The 23159-nt window shown below is 38.3% G+C and overlaps 1 protein-coding gene across 6 annotated transcripts in view; it reads left to right on the top strand.

Moving 5' to 3' along the window:
• The window catches only part of STAU2 (staufen double-stranded RNA binding protein 2), a 390312-nt gene that overhangs the window by 102113 nt on the left and 265040 nt on the right, over positions 1-23159 (top strand). For 5 of the 6 annotated variants that reach the window (XM_090283733.1, XM_090283736.1, XM_090283732.1 and 2 more), the window contains 4 exons: positions 6532-6691; positions 8504-8611; positions 12782-12994; positions 22631-22768. In XM_090283733.1, coding sequence (XP_090139859.1) covers positions 6532-6691; positions 8504-8611; positions 12782-12994; positions 22631-22768 — 619 coding nt within the window. The remainder of the gene's footprint in view (positions 1-6531; positions 6692-8503; positions 8612-12781; positions 12995-22630; positions 22769-23159) is intronic. The other variant, XM_090283735.1, reaches the window with a different exon arrangement.

Here is a 23159-nt window from a genome sequence, read left to right as displayed (position 1 = left end):
TTTGAAATAAATAAAAATGGAAAAAGGAACTCCATTAAATAGAACATAGCCTTTGAAGTTAATAAACTTCCAGTGTTTCTTTATCAAAGGAAATAAATATTCAGAGACCAGGACCTAACACACATAAGAAAACATTCTGCATCATCTGTCCTGTAATTCAGTCTGGGTGCCATTAATGAGAGTGCTCTGGTGAATCTTAATTAATCGTCATGAGGATTGGAAGAGATGTGATCTGTAAGGTATTCAGACCAAGTCGGGTAGGTTATTGAGATTCATTGTTAGTAAGAGGATGGAATGAAAATGGAATGAAACTAGTCAGGCGTCTGGTTTCAGTATTTCCTGTTGTTAGCACTCAAATGTCTAATAACACAACATACCTAATTTTCCCTCTGATACTCTTTAGTATAACTTATATATACATATGTATCTACATGCACGCACATATGCGTACATAGAGCCGTATTTGATGGCCAAAAAGGAAGAGGTCCCAAGGGCTCTTTAGTGTACAATTAATATTTTGGTTAGAAAATCAGCAGATTGTTTCAGTATGCTTATGTGTTATGACATCATATTCCAGTAAACTTATAATGAACAGAAACTTTGTTTGCCTCTGTAGCAAACCGAAATGAGGTTTGTAATTGTCAGCAGGCCAAAGTGATTACAGTGGCGCCCACTCCCTCTCCTGTAGTTAAGGGTCTGCTAGCATTCCACTTGTGGACCTGTTTTCAGAAGTGTGTAATTGATTGTAAACATTTGCTGTATGGTGAAAGCTTGCCATGTAAGATCTCAGGAATCAAGTTCTGATTTCAGGTTGTCTGTCTTAAAAGGTTTTATAAGTGGGACCAGTTTAAAACATACATCCAGTTCTATATAGGTGGGAAAAATGAATTTTGTGGGACACAAAATAGCCTGCATTCATCCTGTTAGTCCAAACCTCTGCATTAAAGCGATCTAAAACAAAACAGGTAATAGGAAACTGCATTTTAGTGCACTAGTTACTGTAAGCAAAGAACAAAAAAGATTGTGGTTTCTAATGCTTCTTAGTCTTTGCATGTTAAAATAGTCTGTTACTATAAGTAACTTTTTTTCTTCCTTTAACTTTTTCATATTTGCCAATTAAAAATGAGAACATATGCCATAATAAAACACAATTAAAAATACTTTATCTTAAATTGGTAGAAAATTGTGTGCCAAGAATATTGACTTAAGAATTTAAAACAGCGACTTTCTCCCCTTTTTTCAGACTCTGGCTTATGCCACTACCTTTGACACTGCTGATTGTCTCCCTGACGTTGTGTTGTTTCTTTTCTAACTCAGACCTGCTTTCATCTCCTTCACTGCCGTCTATTATTTCCCCCGCCTTTTGATCATTGGCATTAATCAGAGCTCAGTCTCTGGCTCTTTTTCTTGGTTCTTTTTGCTTCCCTTTTCCAGGTGCTTATCCACTCACATGGTTTCAATTAGTGCCTCTCACATCTGCATTGCTGACCTACACTCTCATCCTTCACCTTCAGTAAACTGTCACTGATTAGAACCACCTGTCTGGCAATTTGTATATGATAGGCTCTGGGCAGCTGATTTCAGGTTGACTATAGAATGCTGCTACCTGGATGTCCACTAGTCATCTAAACTTCAGTAGGACGTCAATTGGACCTCTTTTTGCCTGGAGACAGACATTTTTCAGCACTGTGGTGATGTTGTACTTAATTTTTCAGCATTATTATAAATGCACTATCCCATCAAAATTGATCCTGAGTTTTGCTAATTCATTGGACTTGACCTATGAGTAGCATTGGACAGAATCAACCCTTCGCTTCTCCATGCTAGAATTTTCCACTTGGCTTCTAGGAAGCATACCCTGTTTGCCTGGATTTCCTATCACTCCCTTCCACAGAGTTCTCACTGTCTTGTGGCTTTAAATTCCATTGATATATTGAAGATTCCTAAATTTTATTTCTACCTTGGATCTCTTTCCTGGGGTCCAGACTCATAAATCCAGCTGTCCATTGATATCTCCACATGGATATCTAACAGGCCTACTTTCACATCCTCAAACCAGAGCTACCGATGCCTGCCCCCCAATGAACCCATTCCTTTTGTGGTCTTCACCAACTCCATATACGGTACCCCATCATCCAGGTGCTGAGATCAGAAACCCTGGGGTCATCCCTCACTCCACTCTCCTATTCCATAGCCAGTTCTTTAGTAAATCCTGTCTCTCTACTTCTGAAATTCACCCAGAATCCTGTACTTCTTGTCACTTCCTCTGCTGTCACTCTTATTCAGGCTGTTGTCGCCTTTCCCGTGTTACTGCTTTAGCTTCCTAATAGATCTCCTGGCTTCTATCCTCATTCCTTAGTCTTTTCTCAATGTAGTAGTCAGACAGGCCTTAAAAAGTGTATGCCACATCATGTCTCTTCTCTACTCCAAACCTTCTAGTGGCTGGCCATTTCACTCAGTAAAAGGCAGATCCTTACAGTGATTTCTAATGAAGGCCCTAAGGACCGTTGGCCACCTCTTTTTATCTCCTGGCTTCCTTCCTTACTCCCTCACCTCTAGGCAGATGGGGACCCCCTGAATCACTTGATCGTGCATGGTACGCTGCTGCCTCAGTACTTTTCCACTTGACATTTTCTCTGCTTTTGTTCACTGTCCCAGAACCTTCATGGTTTCCTCCTTCACTTACTTTAGCTCTTTACACAGTCATCTTCTCAGTGAGACTCTCCCTGGCCACCCCATCTAAAGACCACCTCTGTGACACTTCTGAGCCTTGGGCTCCTTTACTATTTAACAGATGTCTCTAACATACTATGTTCTTCGTATTTACCTTATTTATTGTCTGTCTTCTCCACTATAATGTGTTTTTGTTCATTGTCTTGTTCCCCTGTCACATAGAAGGTACTCCAAAATAATGGATTTTATTGCATATCACTTTAATTTTTCTTCTTAATTCCTTCTAGGTTCTTTCTTCTTACTCCCTCTTTTATCCTCTTATGCCTGTATTCCTTTAGCTTTCTAGTCGTGCTTCTCTACATCAGTCTCATTCAACTCAAACCTGCTAAACATTTTACCGTAAATACATTTTATTACTATACTTTATATGTAAGAATTGGTTTGAACTCCCTATTCTGTTTATGTTGAGTCTGATCTTATTTTTTTGCAAAGTACTTATCACTTTGGAGACATTACCGCCTCTCCCAATCATAACTGTCTTCTGCTAAAAGCCCAGTTACCTGTGTGTTGTCACCATATAGCCTTGCTCATCACCATCCTCTGTGCTGGCTCTCTGTCGTTTAGCACCAGACCATTTGGCTCACTTCTGTCAAAATCTGTCTTATTTTTTTTTAAAAAATTTAAGTATATTTTATTGATTATGTTTTACAGTATTGCAATTTTTTCCCCTTTGCTCCCCTCTGCCCAGTACCCCCCCTTCCCTTAGCAATCACACCCACCTTAGTTCATGTCCATGGGTTGTGCATATAAGTTCTTTGGCTTCACCCCTTTCCATATTATTCATAACTTAACTATGTCTATGTTGTACCAACCAATTATGCTTCTTAATCCATGTACCATTTCCCCATCCCCCCAACCCCAGCTGATAACCCTCTAAATGATCCCCATACCTATGACTCTGTTCCTATTCTGGTTTGCTTCGTTGGATTTTGTTTTTATTTTTTAGATTCAGTTGTTGAAAGTTGTGAGTTTGTTGTCATTTTAATGTTCATAATTTTGATCTTTCTTTTCTTAAGTAAGTCTCTTTGACACTTCACATAATAGCTAGGTGATGATGAGTTCCTTAAGCTTTACCTTGTCTGGGAAGCACTTCATCTGTCCTTCCATTCTAAATGATAGCTTTGCTAGATAGAGTAATCTTGGTTGTAAGTCCTTGCTTTTCATCACCTTGAATACTTCTTGCCAGTCCCTTCTTGCCTCACAGTTTCTTTTGAGAAATCAGCTGATAGTCTTATAGGCACCCCTTTGTAGGTAACTCCCTGCTTTTCTCTTGCTGCTTTTAAGATTCTCTATCTTGAACCTTTGGCATTTTAATTATGATGTGTCTTAGTGTGGTCCTTTTTGGGTTAGCTTGTTTGGGACTCTCTGTGCTTCCTGGACTTGTATGTCTATTTCCTCCACCAAATTTGGGGAGTTGTCCTTTATTATTTTCTCACATAAGTTTTCAATTTCTTGCTCTTCCTCTTCTCCTTCTGACACCCCTGTGGTTCAGATATTTGCATGTTTAAAGTTGTCCCAGAGGTTCCTAAGCCTCTCCTCATTTTTTTCAATTCTTGTTTCCTCATTCTGTACTGGTTGACTGTTGTTTTCCTGCTTATGTTCCAAATCATTGATTTGAATCCCAGTTTCCTTCCCTTCACCACTGGTTTTGTGTGGATTTTTCTTCATTTCGTTTAACATAGCTTTCACTTCTTCCCTTATGCGTTTGCCTTACTTAAGGATATCTATCAAGTCTGTGAGCATCTTTATCACCAGTTTTTTTTATCTCTGCTTCTGTTAGGTTGGCTATCTCCTTTTTTGTTAGGTTGGTTATCTCCTCGTTTGTTAGGTTGGCTATCTCCTCATCGCTTAGTTCTCGCACTGGAACCTTGATTCTTTCCTCCTTTTGGGCCATCCTTTTCTGTCTTCTCAACTTGACAGGCTCCTGTGTTTGTTTGCCTCTGTGTCTTAGGTAGAGCTGTTGTACTTGTTATGTGGTAAGGGGTGGAGCCCTAGTTATTTGTCAGTACAAGGTCACACATTTCACCACGTTGTGGCACTGTATGTTGGGGAGGGGTCTGAGAGGGAATAATGCTGTTTGCTCAGCACTCGCCCCTTTTCCAGGCACTTCTCCCACTTTTGTATGGGACTGGTGTCTCTAGCTGTTGCCCTGTCGTTCCCAGAGCGGGTGGGTCTGCTGATGTTCTAGGACCATGGGGACCCTTTAAACAAGCAGACTCTGCTGAGAGACTGGCAGTTTCTTCCTCCGCCCCAACCCCCACTGGTTTGCACAGTCAGAAGCAATGAGGCTTTGTTTTCCCCAGTGCTGGGATGGTGAGCTGTGTGGTCTGGTCTGGTGCTGGGAGTGCTCCGCGGGTGTTCCTCCCAGCTTTTTAAAATGTGTGACTGCACTTTCCACTGGCCTGCTGCCGCCACCACCACCACACCACTTCCTCTCCACTCCGACTCCGCCCCTCCTACCTGTCTGGATGAGTATTTCTTCTTTATATCTTTGTTTGTTGGACTCCCATGCAGCTTGATTTCCTGGAACTTCTGGTTGTCTCTACTTTTGAGGTAGTTGTATTTATTCTTAGTTGTGGAAGGAGTTGTAGCATGTCTGTCTAGGCCTCTGTATTGGCTGGAAGTCCAAAATCTGTCTAACTTTGAAGTTAAAACTTTATTAGAAGCCCTGGCTGCTGTGGCTCAGTGGATCGAGCATCGGCCTGCGAGCCAAGTGTCGCTGGCTTGATTCCCAGCCAGGGCACATGACCAGGTTGCATGTCAGGTCCCCAGTTGGGGGCACGAGTGAGAGGCAACCACACAGTGATGTTTCTCTCCCTCTCTTTCTCCTTTCCCCTCTCTCTAAAAATAAACAAACAAAACTAAATAAATAAATAAATAAACTTTATTAGGGTTATAAGAGGGTATAGTACATTATGAGGGGAGGATTCAAAAACTGGAGTCTATTTATAAAAATTGTGTATTTATTCTTACATGTTTAAACTTCAGTCACCTTCAAAGTATGTACTTTTCACTTGGGGCAATACACCTATCGTCATTTTTTTAAAAGATTTTATTTATTTATTTTTAGAGAGAGGGGAAAGGAGGGAGAAAGACAGGGAGAGAAACATCAATGTGTGGTTGCCTCTCATGTGCTCCCAAGTGGGGACCTGGCCCACAACCCAGGCATGTGCCTCTGACTGGGAATCGAACCAGCGACCCTTTGGTTTGCAGACTGGCACTCAATCCACTGAACCACATAAGCCAGGGCTCGAGATGTTTTTTCCACTGCTCAGAACAGTTTTTGAACTTGTTGATTTTGATGCCTTTTAGTGTGTCTGCTGTTTTTTGTTTCGCCTTTTTCACATCAGCAAAACATTTCCCTTTGGGGACTCTTTTCATCTGGGCATACAAAAAAAAGTTGCTTAGGTAAGATAAGGTGAATAGGGAGGGTAGGGCACGAGAGTTATGCTATTTTGGTTCAAAAACTACTGAACACACAGTGTGATGTGGGCAGGTGCACTCATAAATCGCCCATCATGAAATGGGCAAACGTGTTGAAAGAGTCATCAAAAAAACTGAAGCTGAACACAGCCTCTCACAACAATGCCAGCTGATACACTGATGCAGATGGGTTCCTAGAACAGTCACCAAGCAAGGGAAGCCTGTACTCCAAGGGGCCTACTCTCCAGAGAAGAATTGCTTTTTTTTTTTTTAACAAAACCGGAAGATAATTCCAGTTTTAAACAAAACAAATCTTATTAATGATTTAGAGTGATTTTATTGAACTAACATTAATATTTTATTTTCTTATTTTAGGTATCATTGCCCGATGCCTAAGATCTTTTATGTTCAGCTGACTGTAGGAAATAATGAATTTTTCGGGGAAGGGAAGACTCGACAAGCTGCTAGACACAATGCCGCCATGAAAGCCCTCCAAGCACTGCAGAACGAGCCTCTTCCAGAAAAATCTCCTCAGGTGTGGTGCTGCTGCACGTGACAGTCTCTTTCTGTAGGTCCCCAGTGAGATTATTGAAAAGACAAAACTATGCATTTTTACAAATAGAAGAAATAATCTCTTCTGATAGGAAAGAAAATGAGAGTGGTGCTTTCCTCTGATTTGCTTCTCAGATTACCTGTGTACTGTATTAGATGTGTGTTCCTGCCAGGATGGCCTTGACTTTGAGAGCTTTGGTTCACCTATGGAGTATACTTCTCAGGCAGCTCAGGATTTTGGAATGTGTACAAGTGTGAGAAATAACATTCATTTTCCTTACATTTAATGCTACGTTTTCTGAGCATGGATTATGTTGTGTTGATCTGGAATCGAGGATTTTAAAGTGAATCAGATCTTTATGGATTTTTCCAGTTCTATTTAATTTTTACAAATTAGGATGTTGAGGTTATTCTTGAGTAATTTCACCCATTCGCATGGCTTTAGCTGCTTTTGCTCTTGACTTCCAAATAGTATCTCCAGCTCAGGCATATCTTAGAAGTCCTCTTCTTATTGAGTTCTTTACTTAGTTATTTAAACCAAACAGGTCAACCTCTACAGTTCCCAAAGCTGTTGTTTCTCTGCCTCTGAGGTTGATCTTGGCTAATGGCACACTTAGGTATTTTTCTGCCTTGCACATTCATTAGGACGTTTATCTGCTTTCCCACTACATCATAAGCCTCCTGACAGAAGGAATACTCCATCTCTATTACTTACGCCATGTTCAGCATATCTGAGGTCCTCCCTCCAGAAATATGTGTTAAATAAGTAAGTGAATTGGTGCTAGGGCCAGACCCAGAACTCTGGAATCCTGGTTTGTATCCTGTACTCTTTCTGCAGCCTAACCCTGGCTGGTTTGGCTCAGTGGATTGAGCGTCGGCCTGCGAGCTAAGTGTCGCTGGTTCGATCTTCCAGTCAGGGCACATCAGAGAAGGAAAACTCTGACTCCAAAAAACCTCCGCTGCCTTGTGGCATACATCTTCAGGGGAAAGTCTAAGGGAGTAAACCCCGACAGAAAATCTGGAGCCGGAGTCCCTAAGGCGGTTTGACGTTGTAGTCAACACCGGCAACTCCTGCGGCGCACCTGAAGCCAAGCTGTATTGACTCCGTCTTTCCCTTGGATCCTTCAGCTGCGAAGAGAGGGGGGGTCTGCTGCATGGGCAACAGCAGACCCTCCATATCACCCTGCCCAGGCTCTGTAGCTTCAGCTTCACTGGAGAGGACACTCCAGCGTCATCGCAAGATGTCGATTCAACACGGGAGGAGACAGATACCGTGTCACTCCCGAGTCGGACTGCACAGCCATTCTCGGCGGTGCAGATAGACTCTTAAGAAGCTACACCATCGTCTCTCGAGATGGACGGCTGCTGACGACGAGTTGTTCTGCAGCCTAGTTTTCATAGAAGATTAAATATCATGTTATAAAACCAGTGGAGTTATAGTTTGTGTGTGTGTGTGTGTGTGTGTGAGAGAGAGAGAGAGAGAGAGAGAGAGAGAGAGAGAGAGAGAGATTGTCGGGTAGGACAGAGATTTCAAGAGAACTGGATAAACTCAAATTAGTGTACGGTTGAGTAAAAGACTTTCACATTTAGCATTTATCCTTGTTCTTTGAGGGGAAAAAAACCCTAAAAACCAAACAAAGAGCCTTGTAACAAAGTGGTTGACTGCTGTGGTTACCTAGAAATCCAAAGATCAAGTCTGTGGTTTTCTGTATCTCATTGTAGATTCTTTTAGACTATATACAAAGTTTGTTACAAAGTGAAGATTCAGTGTCATCCTATTTTTTTTGTGATTTAGAATGGTGAATCAGGAAAAGAAATGGATGATGACAAAGATGCAAATAAATCTGAGATCAGCTTAGTGTTTGAAATTGCTCTGAAGCGAAATATGCCCGTCAGTTTTGAGGTATGTGCTCAGTAGAGACTTCTAACCCCCTCACCCCTGCTCCTCATTAACTTAAATAAACCAACAAATAAATAAAATTAACTGGTATACTAGTATCCTGAAAGAGTTAATGTTCTTCCTTATGTTCATACTCTATCATGAAATGATATAGGCTGTGGGAAGAATAGAACTTATTATTATTGTTTTTATTAAATTTATTGGGTCACATTGGTTAATAAGATCATATAGGTTTCAAGTGTACATTTTTATGTGCCCATCACCTAAAGTCAGTCCAGCTTCTATCAACATTTATTAGACACCCTCCATCCCCCACCACCCTCTTCCCTCTGGCAACCACTACACTGTTGTCTGTGTCCATGAGTTACAGTTTTATATCCCACAGATGAGTGAAATCATATTGTAGAACTTATTACAGTGGCATAGGTTCCTGCTGATCTCTTTGGCTTTTCAGTATTAAACCATCTGTATATATGATATTTTAATTTTTATCATAAAATGTATTTTTCTGAGTGTAAGTTAATTAGTAGTATTCTAGAGGATTTGGTGTTTTTAATAGGATCAAATAGAAAGTATCCAAAATAATGTTTAGTGACACATATGTATTAATAGCAATTTTTCTGTATTTGCCAAAATATGTTTAAATTTTCCTACGCCACTAAGTAAGCAGCTGTCTACTTTGCAAGTATTTATAGATAAATATGTCACAAAATATTTATAAAATTGTGAAATGTGAAAGAGAAAAATTTTAAATTATTATTGGTACCTCGTATATCAAGAAGTTACTACTTTTTCAACTCACATATCTAGAAAATAGGCAAAACCCAGGAAATTAGTTCTGGAGTATCCTCCTTCAAATTGTTCACCTACCAGAAAACTCCTACATTTAACTCACTGGCAGGATTAACTGACCTCGGCTGAGAATCTGTTTGCTTTTCCCTTAGACACAATTCCAACAAATTGGGTTATCTGATGTCAGCCTGTAGCAGATTAAAAGCAGCAAAATGGGGAAGGCAGCGACAGAATGCACTTGATGACTTATTAGGCCCAGCAAGAAATGATAGGGACAGTATGAAAAACCAATCAAAGTAATTGCATATACCCAAAAACTATTGGATTTGGGGCCTTTAAAGGTTACAATGAATAGGAACAGTTTTAACAGTCTTAGAAGTCCTTGACAGCATCAATGTATGTTATGGAATATTTGATGTTCAAATGGTGATCTAATGTCAGTAAAGTATATAGTTGTTTGTTTTTTAAATTCAGGAGGCTGTCCAGCAAAGTGGCTAAAATAAATTTTTGGTATTTCAACTAGTAATACTTGGAAAGTGTGCTTATCACAAATTCTTTATCCTTAGAATTGTTGAATTATTGACCTATTGTTTTTTTCTTTTCCTAATTGGTATCCAAAAAGACAAACTTTTAATATAATGTTAAATAGTAAACTAGTTAAATAGGGTATTTTTATAGATCAGAATTGTGAAAGAGACTCAAATTTTGAGCACTCAGGTTTTAGAAGGCATCTTTCATTGAAAAGTTGTCTTAGTTTCAAATAGCACATTAATACTGGGTTTGGGAACATTCAGAGCTGACAGGTTCATAATCCATTACTCTAGAAAGGTTGGTATTTTTATGGCCTATCTCCTTTCCTTTTTAAGATCATGTCACAGAGAGTAAACATTCCTTTCTATAAAACAGCCTTTGAGGTCTATGTTAAAAATAGATTATTTTCCACCCACCAACTGATTGTGAGCAGCTTCTGCATGCAGGATGGCTTGTAGAACTCCAGAAAGCCATGGTCCTCATCCTCCAGTAATTTGCTCTTCCAGAGGAGAAAATGAGAAATGTACAAAGTACTTCCAGCCAAGATCACCTCCTTGCACAACTGTAAGGATTACATCTATCTCAAAACAAAAAAGAATCAGAACTGCCAGAAAATCGAAATGCATGGAAGTCCAACAAACAAAAGTTTAAAGAATACTCATCCAGATGGGTAGCAGGAGTGGAGAGGACACAGTGTGGTTGTAGCAGCAGCAGTGGCAAGGCAGTGACTGCAGCTGGCCAGTGGGATGAGGGGTCACACTTATAAAAGCTGGGAGGGACACCTGGGGCGTGATCCCAGGCCTAGGGCAGACCACGCAGCTCATGGTTCTAGTGCCAAGAAAATAAAGCCTCATTGCTTCTGACTGTGAAAACCAGTGTGGGGGGGGGGTTGGGGTGGCGGAAGAAACTGCTGGTCTCTCATAAGAGTCCATTTTGAGGCCCACACAGTCCTAGAATGTCCACAAACCCACCCACTCTGGGAACCATCACCAGGACAACAGCTAGAGGGGCTCCAGTCACATATGGGAAGCAGGTGAAGTGACTGGAAAAGGGGTGAGTGCTGAACAAGCAGCATTGTTCCCTCTCTGACCCCACCCCACGCACACCGCCACAAGGCTTTGAAACTAGTTGCCCAGCAGTGATGAATACCTAAGGCTTCATCCCTTAGAATGTAACAGGTGTGACAGCTCCAACTAATATACAGAGGCAAATATAGAAGGCTGTCAAGTTGAGGAGAAAGAGTATGGCCCAAAAGAGGGAGCAGATCAAGGCTCCAGAGGGAGAACCAAGTGATAGCCAAACTAATGGATATAGAATTCAAAACACTGGTGATAACAATGCTCTGAGACTCGACAGACATGCTTGAGTACGGCAAATGCATAAGGGAAGAAGAGAAGGCTACACTAAGTGAAATGAAAAAAAATCCACATGAAACCAATAGTGAAAGGAAGGAAGTCAGGATTCAAATAATCGATTTGGAACATAAGGAAGAAAAAAACAGTCAACTAGTACAGAATGAAGAAACAAGAATTGAACAGAACGAAGAAAGGCTTAGGAACATCTGGGACAGCTTTAAACATGCCAACATCTGAATCATAGGGGTCCAGAAGGAGAAAAAGAAGAGCAAGAAATTGAAAACTTCTGTGAAAAAATAATGAAGGAACACTTCCCTAATTTGGTGAAGGAAATAGACATACAAGTTCAGGAAGCACAGAGAGTCCCAAGCAAATTGGACACAAAGAGGACCAGATGAAGACACATCATAATTAAAATGCCAAAGGTTAAAGATGAAGAGAGAATCTTAAAAGCAGCAAGAGAAAAGAAGAGTTATCTACAAAGGAGTTCTCATAAGACTCTCAGCTGATTTCTCAAAAGAAATTTTGCAGGCAAGAGGGGACTGGCAAGAAGTACTCAAAATAATGAAAAGCAAGGACCTACAACCAAGACTACTCTATCCAGCAAAGCTATCATTTGACTCGAAGGGCAGATAAAGTGTTTTCCAGACAGGGTAAAGTTAAAGGAACTCATCATCACCAAGCCATTATTATATGAAATGTTAAAGGGACGTGTTTAAGAAAAAGAAGATCAAAACTATGAACAGTAAAATGACAACCAACTCACAACTATCAACAAATGAATCTAAAAAAAACAAACTAAGCAAACAACTAGAACAGGAACAGAACCATGGATATGGAGATCATATGGAGAGTTATCAGCAGGGAGGGAGAAGGGGGTGAATGGAGGAAAAGGTACCAGGATCATGAAACATACCTGGTAGGTACAAAATAGACAGGGAGACTTTAAAAATAGTAAAGTAAGTGGAGAAACCAAAGAACTAATATGCATGACCCATGGACATGATCTAAGGGCATGGGGATTGGTGGAAGGAAGGGAGGTATCAGGCGAAGGAGGACAAAGGGGAGAAAAAGAAAATTGGGAGAACTGTAATAGCATAATCAATAAAATATACTTAAATATACAAATAATTATTTTTGATGTCCTATGTACCTAATTAATGTGGTAATTTTGTATTCTTAATTTTCTGTTTTATGGTTTCTTAACCATAGAATTGCCTGTTTTAAACTAGTAAAAAACAGTTTTGAGCATCAATTTAATATATTTATTTAGATTTCTGTCCTTCCAACTTTAGTTTCTTAAGCATCATAAGTATCACAACTGAATACTCCTTATTTAATACCTTTATAATATCTTTATTAAAAAATCTATAACTTGGGGGTAATTCTTAATTTCAGTTTTGATTATGATATGAACATTATTAAAAAGATCCATGCTATAAGAACACTTCTTAAGTCCCTCTATGTTATTTAATATTGTATTTATATTTTATAGGTTATTAAAGAAAGTGGACCACCTCATATGAAAAGCTTTGTTACTCGGGTGTCAGTGGGAGAGTTCTCTGCCGAAGGAGAGGGAAATAGCAAAAAACTCTCCAAGAAGCGAGCTGCAACCACTGTCTTACAGGAGCTTAAGAAACTTCCGCCTCTTCCTGTGGTTGAAAAGCCAAAACTATTTTTTAAAAAACGCCCAAAAACAATAGTCAAAGTAAGTGTGTGCTTGTGAACATTAGTTTTACTGTGTAAATATTATGGTAACCATAGGTAAAAGTTTTTCCATTGGGCAGGTGTCTAAACCTATGGATTCTATACAGTCCTAGAATCAGGGTTGGACATGTGACTATAAGTCAATAACAATTCTGTTTTGTTTTTTAGACACTTGTATATCTGTGTTTGTTCATCTGGTAATACCTTACATACTTAGGATTTTTATGGCTTAAAAAAATACTTTCTTGTTCATGATCACCCTTAGGATAATTCTCATCATGACTATGTAAAGTAGAGGGTGTTACCCCTCATTTTACGAATTAGGTTTTATGTAATGCGTTCAAAGCATTTGCTTACTTCTATTCACTTGTTCCATGGAGCAACCTGAACTACTCTGATCTCTAACCCAATGTTCTTTCTGCACACCACACTGCTATATCATGTCTTCTTAGGACATCTGAAATGGTTAGAGGATGCAGGGTAGAAATCATGAAGAATGCTGACCCTGTGGTGGTAGCAGCAGCTAGTGAATGTGAAGCACCCTGTGTGCGGGACTTAGTTCCAGACTCCATGCTTTATCAGCTTATCCTCCTGGCAGCTCTGTAGGCAAATGCTGGTATTTGGTTTTTATTCTTTTAATCTTGTGTGCCTTGCCAAGGAAGAATACAGAACACACAGCTTTTCCAGATGACTCTTTTTTTATTGGATCAAGTTTTATTTACATTAATCAGAAAAGGGAAGCAAGAGTCAGAAAAATTAGATGAATTAGCTCTTGGTAGAGGACAGTGCCCATGAGTGTTCAGTATATATGATGTATATGGGACTTGAGTTCTATGTGCAGAGAAAGACTGCATTTTCCAGCATGTCAGTGTCCTGCTCAGCATCCCTCATTTAGCAGGCTGCTTCTGATCAGGCTCTACAAATCAAGGGTACAGAAAATAAATACATTTTATCTTTAATGAATTTCTTTTGTTTAACTCCTCCAATAGCGTCTTTTAGGTATTTTTCTGGTTTTATACCTTTATACCTTTGCTTTGTTTAAAAATACGTATTTACCTAAATAACTACAAAAATACTTGTTCTTTTTAATCAATACTGCCTTTACATCACTGAGAAGATGTAGGTTATGTGTTCCCTGAAACAGTATTCTACGTTGTATGTAAGGTAGACTAAAAATAAATGCCAAGTAGATCAATCTACCCTCATTGTGAGTCACGGTGGTTCTGAGGACAACTGGCTTTCTTGCATAGGCTCTCATCGCAGTCAGGGAGGATGTGGCTGTTAAGAACAGGACCTTTGGAGTCTATTTTGAGTATATCTCCATGTGGACTGAGCAAGTTACCTAACTTTTCTAATCTTACATTTTCTCATTTATAAAGTAGGAATAATGATTGCACTTGCTTTATAGGACTGTTACAAGAATGAACTGAAATAATATACAGAATGCACTAGTAATTATTATTAAGTATTTATTAGTAATACAAATAATAAGTACCCAATAAATATTAACTGTTGTTATTTTATGTCTAATTCTCTATCTATTCACATTTTATATGTATGTGCACATATCCATGATCTGTTTCCTTAAATGTTTTAATGTATAAAGTTTGTAGCTTATCCATAATGGAAGAACAGTGCTCTTTGTCAGAATGGTAGCACAGTACCTTTTATCTACCTTATTCAACTAAATCTAATCTTAACAAATTAACAATAGTAAACTAGGCTATAAAGGATCTGTACATTTTTATAGCAGGATATAAATATAACTTGTTAATTTTAACTATAGCTATTAAAAGCAAAAGTACTATTTGAATACTGTTCCTCAGAGAGGAGAGAAATAGTTTGAATTCTCAAAATTCTTTGCTACTAACTCTAGTACATAAGCATATTATTCCAGAACTTTCATCCTGTCCACCATTTAGATCTGAGCTTAAACTTGACTTGTTTAGGGAAGCCTTCTCTGATTTTCCCCAGTCCCAGATTAGGTTAGCCCCTGCCTTTTTTTCTCAGATACTTCACACTTGAAATTTCTTGTACTACGTCTGTCTTATGTTAAAATAAAGCCTATAGGAACCCTCTGAAATGTAAGGCTATTTTGAGAAAGCAGCACACATACAATGAGTTAGAATCTTGGTAATTACACCTATGATCATACCTTAGAGAGGGCCAGTAAATAGATGGGTTGTCTTGGAATAGTATAGTGGTTTTCAGCCTTTTTGTCACTTCCCTATATATCTTATACATGTATGGTCTACAGTTCTTTATATGCAATAGCAGTAGAGAAAATATCTGTTGATGGTTTGCCTTGATTTAAAAATAAATAAATAAAACTGTTACATTGTCTCATTTGATCCTCTCAATCACTCTTTGATGTAGGTATCATCCCCATTTTATAGATGAGGTCCTTGATGTTTAAGAGACTAACCCAAGATTACATAGCAGAGTCAGGGTTCGGTTCTAGTCTCATGACTTGGGTGCCCATTTGAAACTGGTTGCTTGTGAACTCCTTGTGCATTTACTCTGTTGAGTTAAAACGTAGGACTCTCTGATGATGTCTAGGGTTTATATTTTGTTTTTAATCTTCTATAAAATGAGATGGCAAATAAGGCTTTCTGATAAAATTTTCTGGACAGAACTGTTACAACGGTCCTTACTGGTTTGTAGAGTGATAATCTAAGAGCTGATATCCAAGGAGTAACTTAATTGTTAAGAGTGTGAGTAATCCTAATCCATCAAAGGAAGAAACTAATTAATCTTTGTGTTCTCAGAACTCCATTATTATCTGGAACTCCATTATTGTCTTTGGAATCTTTATCAACAACAATACCTTTGGCACTTAAGACATTCTTATGAAAGAAACAAATGAAACAGGAAGAGAGACAGCATGCCACTGAAGTACATTTATTTGAACATCTTCATGAACTAGGCATACTTTTTCTAATGCCAGACTCAAAATCTCTTTACCTTTTCACTGGAATTCAGTCTGACATAAATTATTACCTCTATCTGTCTTTTCTCATCAGTCCTTTTTTACTTCCTTTATAATTTACTTAATTTTTATTGTTTGGTATGTAAATAGAAGGGGAACCAAGAATTTTATCAAAAATGAAAAATTTCCCTTTTCTCTCTTCTTTCCTCCTACCTAACTGTTGCAGTACTGACAGTCTCATTCTCTCTCTTACGCTCTCCCTAAGCTCATACTTCATACTTCTCAGGCTTCAGGTCAGTTTTTTCTGGGGATGATTCCCACATAGTCTTCTGTGCTCTCCCCTGCCTCTTGGATATATTCACTTAATATTTCACAGGCACCTCAGACTCCATGTTCAGAACTCATCATATTCTCTTCTAAATGGCTTTCTTCTCCAATGTATATTATTACAGTGACTGGAACTACCATCCAGCTGCTGAAACAGAAACCTGGGAATCTCTTACTTTTCTCTTACCCCTTACATCCAATCAGTCATCAAGTCCTATTGATTCCATCACTTGAATATTTCTTAAGTCGGTCGATTTCTTTCCATCCCTCTGCTACCCTTGTGGTCCAGCTCACAACCATCTCTCACCTGAACTATTACAGTTGGTTTAAAATTGGCCTTCTTACAAGTACTCTTGACATCAAATGGTCATTTTAAAAGTATTATCTTTTAGAAATACTGATCAGATCATGACATGCTTCTGCTTAAAATCATTTAGTAATTTTTTGTTGCTCTTTGGATAAAGTCCAGACTCCTAAACATAATGTAAAAGATTCTTCAGTACCTGACCTGGAGGCCATACCTGCAGCATCAAACTAGATGTGGTGGAGACTCACCAGATCCCAGGAAGAGCTGAGACTATGTAGTAGCTCTAATGTAAGTTTAGTGTTGCCACAGTCATCTGTAACAGAGTGATTATCCTTGTCTCTGATACCTGTTTTAGAATAAATTTTCAAGGAAATTTGATACATGACCATATGATACATGCAAACCTTCATTTCTAGGAATAATATACGAAGAAAGTTAGTTTACATGCAGAAAGAATATTTTTAAATGTGTTTTTATTTCTAAACCTTTTAATATATATATTTTTAAATCTTGACCTAAGGTTATGTTTATTGATTTGAGAGTGGGGGAGAGAGCATTGTTAGAAACATCGATCAGTTGCCTCCCATTTGTGCCCTGACTGGGAATCAAACCCGCAGCCCTTTGGTGTATGGGATGATGCTTTAATGTTTTTAAACCTTTAAGAAAGAGCTATATATAAACTTTTGAAAAGTTAAAAAAATAAACTTTATTCATAAGCATTACTTTATATAAAGTTAAAAATAGAGTGCCTTTAAAAAGGTTTATATAGACTTGTAAGTAAGTTAAAAAGCATATTATGTGAAAGTAAGACCCACCATCCGATTTGGATATAGGACATTTTTCTATTGGGTTGAAGCTTTCTGTATGTCCCTTGTTCACATTCTGCCCAACTCCCATAGGTAACCACCTTTCATTACTTTTGTGTTTAACATTTCCTTACTTTACACTTTTACTGCATGTTCATTTTTCTGAAAAATGATATTTGATTAGATTTTAAAACAGCTTTATTGAGGTATAATTGGTGCATAGTAAACTGTACATATTTAAAGCATAGTCTTTGATATGTTTTGATATATGAAGTCTGTCCAAAAAAAGTCCAGCCATTGTTAATAAAAGAACGGTTTGCACTACATCACTGTAACCTGGCAGCGAAGGCAAGTGGACTGGAATGCGCATGCATGAACAATGACGACTTCACTTTACTAGTCTGTGAGGGAGGTAGAAGCTGTTGAGTGAGCATGTGTACTCTGTGGCCAATGCGTTCAAAATGACTGAGTGAGTAGAGCAACAGATCTGCATCAAATTTTGCATTAAACTTGAACATTCCTCCATGGAAATTATTTGGATGATTCAGAAGGCTGCAGCTATGGGCAACTGGTGATTGGCAGCTTCATCATGACAATTCACTCACTCATGCATCACATATCATGCAGTTTTTTGGCAAAATATCAAATCACCCAGGTGACTAAGCCCCCTACAGCTCAGATTTGGCACCCCCTGACTTCTGGCTTTTCCCATAACTAAAATCCCCTTTGAAAGGCAAGAGATTTCAGAGAATCAATGAAATTCAGGAAAATACGACATGACAGCTGATAGTGATTAGAACTGTGTGTAGTCCCAAGGTGCCTACTTTTAAGGGGACTGAGGTGTGATTGTCCTGTGTACAATGTTTCTTGTGTCTTGTATCTTCTTCAATAAATATCTCATATTTTTCGTAGTACATGACTAGATACTTTCCAGACAGATCTCGTATGTATACACTTGTGAAACTATCAAGATAATGAATCTATCCATTGTCCTCAAATGTGTTCTTGTGCCCCTTAGTTTTCCCCCACTCTCAGTTCCCAAGCAACCCACTCTTGTTTTGTCTAGCTTCTTTTACTAAGCATAATCGTTTTGAGATTCATCTTTATTGTTGCATGTACCAATTATTGGTTCTATTTTATTGCTAAGTAGTGTTCTATTGTATGGATATACCATAATTTGTTTATCTGTTCTCCCCAGGCAGATATTTGGGATGCTTCTAGTTTGGGGATATTGCAAACAAAGCTGCCACTTACATTTATGTATACGTCTTATGGACATACGCTTTCATTTCTTGTGGGCAAATACTAATGAGTGGAATGACTTTGTCATTTAATAGGTATATATTCAACATTTTAGGAAACTGTCAATTATTTTTCAAAGGGATTATAGTATTTTACATTCTCATTAGTCATGTGTGTGATTCTTGTTGTTGCACATCCTTCCTAATGTGTATAGTTTTAAATTTCAGTCATTCAGATACATGTTTTGGTATCTCGTTGTGGTTTGATTTCACATTTCTCTAGTGACTAATGACTTGAGCATTTTATTTTTTGAAGGATTCACTTTTTTTTTTCAATTTCAAGTCTATCAATATATACTTTTAAATGTTTTATTGATTATGCTGTTACAGTTGTCCCAATTTCTTTTCCCTCTGCTCCCCTCCACCTAGTGACTGCCCCTCCCTCCATTTGTGCCCCCCACTTAGTCGATGCCCATTGGTTGTGCATATAGTTCTTCTCAACATCTTCCTGTCTACTCCACTCCCTCCTAATATGCTTCTTAATTCCTGTATCATCTCCCTCTCTTTACCCCTTCCCTCTCCCCGCTGACCTCCCCCCTATATGTTCCCCATACCTATAATTCTTTTCCCACTCTCGTTGCCTACTTAGTTTGCCTTTGTTTCGATTCCTGAGCTTCTATTGTTGGTTGTTGTGATACAGTTTTCATTTTAATGTTCATAGTTTTGATCCTCCTTCTAAACAAGTCCCTTTAACATCTCATATAACAGTGGTTTGGATCTAATGAACTCCTTCAGTTTTACTTTGTCCCGGAAGCACTTTCTCTGCCCTTCTATTCTGAATGACAGCTTCGCTGGATAGAGTAATTGTGGTTGTAGGTTTTTCATTTTCATTACTTTAAATATTTATTGCCAGTCCCTTCTTGCCTGCAGAGTCTCCTTTGAGAAATCAGTTCATAGTCTAATTGGGACTCCTTTGTACATAATTATTATTTCTTGCTCCTTTTAAGATTCTCTCTTTATCTTTAATTTTTGAAATTTTGATTATAATGTGTGGTTCTCCCTGGGTCCAGTTTATTTGGAACTCTCTGTGCTTCCTGGACCTATAAATCTATTTCCTTCCCCAAGTTCGGGAAGTTCTGCTTCATTATTTTTCACATAATTTTTCAATTTTTAGTTCTTCTTTTTCACCTTCTGGCATCCCTATAATTCTAATGTTCGCTCTCTTATAGTTCTCCCAGAGGTTTCTGAGCTTCTCATTTTCCTCACTTTTTGTTTTCTCTTTCTGCACTGTGTGACTATTTGTTCCTTCCCTATGTTCTGATTTGTTGATTTGATCCCTGGTTTTCTTGCCCTCACCACTAGTTTTGTATGTGTTTTTGTTAATTTCAGCAGGACTAGCCTTCATTCTTTCCCTGTCTTGATTAAGTCCCGCTGTTATTTCTGTGAGCTGTCTTATAACTACAGCTCTGAAGGGAGCCTCAGAAAGATTATTTATCTGTTCATCCATTAATTTGTGTATTTGCTTTCTGATCAGCTGCGTGATTGGGATCTCTATCATTATCCCTGCCATCCTGGCAGTTTTTTGCTTCCTGGGCGGGGTTGTCACACCTCTTATGCTATAGGGAGTGGAGCCCCATGCACCCATCACTACTGGGCAACCCTTCTCACGACATTGTGACTCTTTGTGTGGGGGTAGGGGTCCAAGATGGATTCCTGCCGTTCTCTCTCTGCTGAGAGACCGGGCGCCGCCTCCTCCTCCGTCCCCATGCCCTCTGGGCCTCACAGTCCAAGGTAATGAGGGTGTGCCTTCCCTGGCATTGGAATCGTGAGCTGACAGGTTTCTTCTGCAGCTAGGGGTGCTCCCCTGGCGCTTCTCCCCTCCACTTAAATACGGGCATCTGTGTTTACCTCAGTCCTGCCACCTGTCGCTACAGCTGCCGCCACCAGCACAGCTTGACCTCTCTGCCCCGGCTTTGCCCCTCCTACCCATCCAGACGAGCACCACTTGTTTATAACTTCATATGTTCAATTTCCATGTAGCTTTATTTTCTGGGACTTCTGGTTATTTCTGGTTTTGTGGTAGTTGTAATCCTTCTTAGTTGTGGAGGAAGACGGAGCATGTCAGTCTAGGCCTCCAACTTGGCTGGAAGTCAGATCAACTTGAGCATTTTTTATGTGTTTAGTAGCACATGAGGCTTGATGAGGTGTTGTTCAAATCTTTAAACCTACAAATTTCTAGTTGCCCATTTTAAATAATAAATTTACTATTGAATTTTGAGAAGTCTTTATACATTCTGGATACAAGTTCTTTATCAGATAAAAAACGTTTGCAAATATTTCTCCAAGCCTATGACTTGTCTTTTTCAAAGAACAAAAGTTAATAATTTTGAATAAGTCCAATTTATTATTGTTGTTACTGTTTTTATGGAGTGTTATTTTTGGTGTTTTATCTAAGAAATTGTCATGCAACCAAGTCACAAAAATTTTTTCTGTATTTTTTTCTGGAAATTTTACAGTTTTAGATATTATATTTAAGTCTATGGGCCATTTTGAAATAGTTTTTAAAAATGGTATAAAGTATGGATTGAAAAAAAATATTTTTGCATATGAATATCCAACTTGTTTTAGTACCATTGGTTGAAAAGAATATCCTTTTTATATGAAATTGCTTTTGCACCTTTAACAAAAGTCAATTAACCGTGTATGTGTGGATCTATTCCTGGATGCAGTTGTTTCATTGGTCTCTGTCTTTATGCTGATAGCACACATACTGTTTGGATTACCATAGCTTTATATTGAACTTGAAATTAGATACTTTAATTCCCCCTACTTTTCAGAGTTGTTTTGGTTATTTATCCTTTCCATTTCCACATGAATTTTAGCAATGGCTTATTAATTATTACCAAAAAATGCCTGCTGGGATTTTGATTGGGAATGAAATGACTTGATAGATCAGTTTGAGGAAAATTAACACTTTAACAATGTTGAGTCTTCTGACCCATGAACATGTTTCTCCATTTATTGAGATCTTATTACTTAATTTCAGCGTTGAGTTTTACTTAAATTACATCATAGTATATGTATTCTGTGCTTGCTTTTCTCCTTTAACATTTTTTTCTGAAATTCATTTATCTTGATGCATGTAAGCAATAGTTTTTTATTTTCACTGTGCTATGCCATTCCATTGTATGAACTTGCCATAATTTATCTATTCTTCTTTTGATGAATGTTTAGGTTACTTTTAGTTTTTTTGTTTTGTTTTTGCTATTTCAAATAATGTAGTTATCGATACTCCTGAATGTATGATGTAGCACATACGTGTAACATTTTTCTAGGGCATATACATGATGATGAATAGGCCCTTGCCAGGGAATACATGTACCATCTTTAGCTTTCCTAGACATTGTCAGATTGTTTCCCATTTTATATTACTGTTAGCATTGATAAGTTTCTGTTACCCTCTATCCTGACCAAGCAGGGCTGTCAGGCTTCTTAATTTTTGCTAATTTGATGGGTGTGCTTTTAATATGCATTTTCTGAGTCCTAATGAGATTGATTATCTGTTTTCCATCTGTTAAATATCTATTGATTTTTTGCCCATTTTAATTTTAGATTGTACTTTTCTTAATACTTTTTAGGAGTTTTAAAAATATATTTTGGATACTGGATTTATTATTTTTTTTTAGTTATATGTATTGCAAATATCTCTTTTCAGTTCATGGCTTGTCTTCTATTCTTTTGGTGTTTTTTGATGAACAGAAGTATGAAGTAGCTACTCTGAAGAATTTAAAAGCAGAATAATTGACCTAATTTATCGGTAATACCTCTAAGCCCTAAGTCCCATCCATACAAGCCTTAGTTTCAGATCTGTTTTATGCTTTTCCTTCCTAAATCTTGATAAATGACTCTCACTTATCTTCTCTAGTCACAGTTTTGGGGTGTAGGGGTGAAGGAGAGAACCACTTTTAGAATTCAATAAAAAGTTTTACAAGCATGTTTTGAAATTTTTTCTTATACTGCTTTTCAGGCTGGACCAGAATATGGTCAAGGAATGAACCCCATTAGCCGCCTGGCTCAAATTCAACAGGCCAAAAAGGAGAAGGAGCCAGACTATGTTTTGCTTTCAGAGAGAGGAATGCCTCGACGTCGGGAATTTGTGATGCAGGTATTTCTAACTTTTATATAAGAAGAGTTTTTTTAATTATTGAAAAAATATCTAGAAATCTGTAGTTGAAATAGGGATATGGAGGAAAGGCCACCACCTAGGAATTAATAGCAGGAAGTAACACTATCTACCCTTAGAGAATTTATTCCCTCCACACCTTGGTTGAAACATTCAAGTGTCAAGGACATATTAGAATAGACAGAAGAGTTTTGAAGGGACTGAGTTCACACAGGTTATTTAGTCCAGAGTTTATCATTTAGAAGGCTTTTCTCTATCTTACTGTGTTACATTGTGCAGCCAGAGTCTATTAACTACCGGGACTAGGAGACAGATGGAATTAGAAACAAAATTGAGAAGGATGGATGTAGATGGAACAGGGCCAAGAGTATGA

Source organism: Furipterus horrens, unplaced genomic scaffold (genome assembly GCF_987537825.1).
Source record: "Furipterus horrens unplaced genomic scaffold, mFurHor1.1.pri manual_scaffold_7, whole genome shotgun sequence".
Classification (NCBI taxonomy): domain Eukaryota; kingdom Metazoa; phylum Chordata; class Mammalia; order Chiroptera; family Furipteridae; genus Furipterus; species Furipterus horrens.
This window is presented reverse-complemented; position numbering and strand designations above follow the sequence as displayed.